General features: G+C 38.7%; 1 protein-coding gene across 1 annotated transcript; it reads right to left on the reverse strand.

The window, feature by feature from the left end:
• Positions 1-447: 447 nt before the first annotated feature.
• Positions 448-2,483, reverse strand: LOC118349703 (protein FAR1-RELATED SEQUENCE 5-like). The gene is made up of 3 exons (XM_035695244.1): positions 2,409-2,483; positions 1,889-2,107; positions 448-1,818 (listed from the first exon to the last, which is right to left on the reverse strand). Exons 1-3 carry the CDS (start codon positions 2,481-2,483, stop codon positions 448-450), a joined length of 1,665 nt encoding a protein of 554 aa, XP_035551137.1.
• Positions 2,484-2,857: the final 374 nt, after the last annotated feature.

Genomic DNA, 2,857 nt, shown 5'->3' on the forward strand with positions numbered 1-2,857 from the left:
ATTACTCAAATCATCATAGCTGCTTCGAATCAGAGCATACCCATGCTTAATGTCCTTCCGCCACCTGTCCATAATGTACTTTGAAGGCACTGATTGAACATCTTTTATTGAGAAAATAGCAAGAATGTGCCTGCATAAAATGCCTCTCATCTGAAATAGTCCACACATGCACTTTGCCTCACACTCCTCTTCATTAAAGTATGCTTGGTATGTAACTCTTTTAATGTACCCTTCAACTTGCAACTGGTCATTAACTTGATATGTCGAAATTGCCCCTTCCGTCTTGATGAGAATACAATGAGAATAAATAATCTCCATTACCTCAGACTGTACTTCCTTAAATTTAGAATTAGTATACAATTCTTGAAATTGCTTCTCTATGGGTAAATGGGTTATACATGGGATTGTGCAGTTAAATGAGTGAAAGTCCGCTGCCATCTTATTCTCTCATCTCTTTCTCAATGCATTGTCAAACTGATCAACGAACTCTTTTAACGTTGTCCCCGAATGCACAAAACCATCAAAAAATGCATTAATGCTCTCACTTCTTTGAGTTATGCTCATTCCAGCCCAAAATGTATCTTTAAGATATACAGGAACCCAATGCATCCTCTCAGTATATAGACTTTGAAGCCATACATTCTCATGCAAATTATACGTATCAAGGAACACCTCCCAAGACTTCTCAAACTCTTCAGAAGTTTGGCAATCATAAACACATTTGTGTAATGCGCTCTTCAATCCATCATTATATTTAGAATGGGAACCTAACTTCTCTGGTAGTTTTCGCATAATGTGCCATAAACAATACCTGTGTCGGGTCTTCGGGAAGACTATTGCTATGGCATTTTTCATGGCCCTATCCTGGTCAGTGATGATAGCATTTGGTGCTCTCATATCCATACATTTCAACCAAGTCTCAAACAACCAAACAAATGTATTAGTATCTTCACTTGAAATCAAACCTACTCCAAAAAGTATTGATTGTCCATGATGGTTAACACCTACGAAAGGGGCAAATGGCATGCCATATCTATTTGTTAGGTATGTTGTGTCAAATGTCACAACATCTCCAAAATAGCCATATGCTGATCTACTACGTGCATCGGCCCAAAAAACATTCTTTAATCTTCCCTCGTCGTCTAAATCCATCAAGGAATAGAACCCATCATTCTTATACTGCATTCTCTCAAAGTAGCCACGGAGTGCATCAGCACCTCCTTTACCAAGCCTAAGGTGTCGGGCCTTATCAATATAATTCCGCGCATCCTTCTCAACAAATGGAAGATTATCATATCCACCTGCCTCGACAACCAACGAGTTGAAACTTTTAGCCATACTTATTCCTGCCTTGTCGTTGATATCTAGTTGTCTTTTTACAGAAGCATCGATAGCACGATTACATCTAAAAAACCTTGCCTTTCTTGGACTTAACCCATGGTTGTGTGCATTATCAACAATAGTTATACGCAACACCCCATCAAGCACGATTGCATTAATCTTAGCCTTACAATCCGTCTTTGTTGTCGGCCGTGGTTTAGAAACATTCGAGGTACGGTTCCTTGCCTTACCACCACGAGCACAACCAAGTGTTAAATACCTAACACTCACATCGTCTTCCCTTTTACTTCTTTGGGTCATTACATCAAACCCAATCTGTTTTCCATATTTCTTATAGAAGTCTAAAAGCTCATGCTCAGTTTTAAATGACATCCCCGGCCTCGGCTCTATAACACCATCATCGTCATTTCCATGGCTGCTCGATGGTACTTCCTCAACCATTGATGGTACTTCCTCAACCACTGAATTATCAAACTCCTGCATTAACCCATAACACATATCAGGATAAGGAATGTATAAACCCAATTTCAATATATAAAGTGTATACCTGCTCTTGTTCAATGAACTCGTCTCCCACATTTGAACTATCCTGATAAGTATTGCTTTCAGAAGAAAACAACGTTCGCCTAGTAGACGATGAGGGTTCTGGCCTAGTAGACGAGGAGGGTTCTGTCATGTCCTTAGAATTACTTGAACATCCCGGATAGGGAATTGGAGGAGCATAAGGATAGGCAATTGGTGGTCTAAACGGTACTCCTGTTGGAAGCTGGATTTTTCAATAAATAAACATAAATGTCCTTCACAAAGTGGATTTAAATATAGAAACTTCCAAATCATAAAGTTTATCATCTCATTTCTCCATGAATAAGGGTCGGCATTTGGACGAGGAGCAAACGGTGGGAAAAATGTAGGTGGCATCATCCCATGATAACCATGCATATAGCTGTTATATGTTGACCAATCTGGATAAAATAGTCTTGGTATTTCCTAAAACAATATCGAATAATGACTTATCACCAAATTATAAATGACACCGATAACATGGCTTTTGGATGGGAAAAGAATACCTGGGTCATTGCAGTAGTGCTAGCAGGCCTTGTAGCACTGCTGGTAGGCCTTGTGCTTTCTTCCCCTTTCTCCATCGAATTGTCTACCAAAATGGACCTACCTCTATGTAAACATTCAGCCAATTCAAGATAAAAAAATTAACAGTAAAGAGAATTATAGCCTATTCCTGAATATATAGTGCTGAACATGTTTAATAATCCGGTAATAACAATGGGTAAGAACACTCAGAGTCACAAAAAGCAATCCACCAATCACAACTAAAACTTATTCTTCATCTACACAGCCCCAAGAAAACACAAACAAACTATCAAACACATGCTGCTCCCCCACCTCTGGCATCTACACATGCTGCTCCTCTAATTTTTTTTTTTTTTTGTGGATAAATCAACAATATCAAACACTGCCTAGGGAAAAATAAAATTTACATTGAAATCTAAATTTTTTTTGC

This window comes from Juglans regia, chromosome 10 (assembly GCF_001411555.2).
Source record: "Juglans regia cultivar Chandler chromosome 10, Walnut 2.0, whole genome shotgun sequence".
Lineage (NCBI taxonomy): Eukaryota > Viridiplantae > Streptophyta > Magnoliopsida > Fagales > Juglandaceae > Juglans > Juglans regia.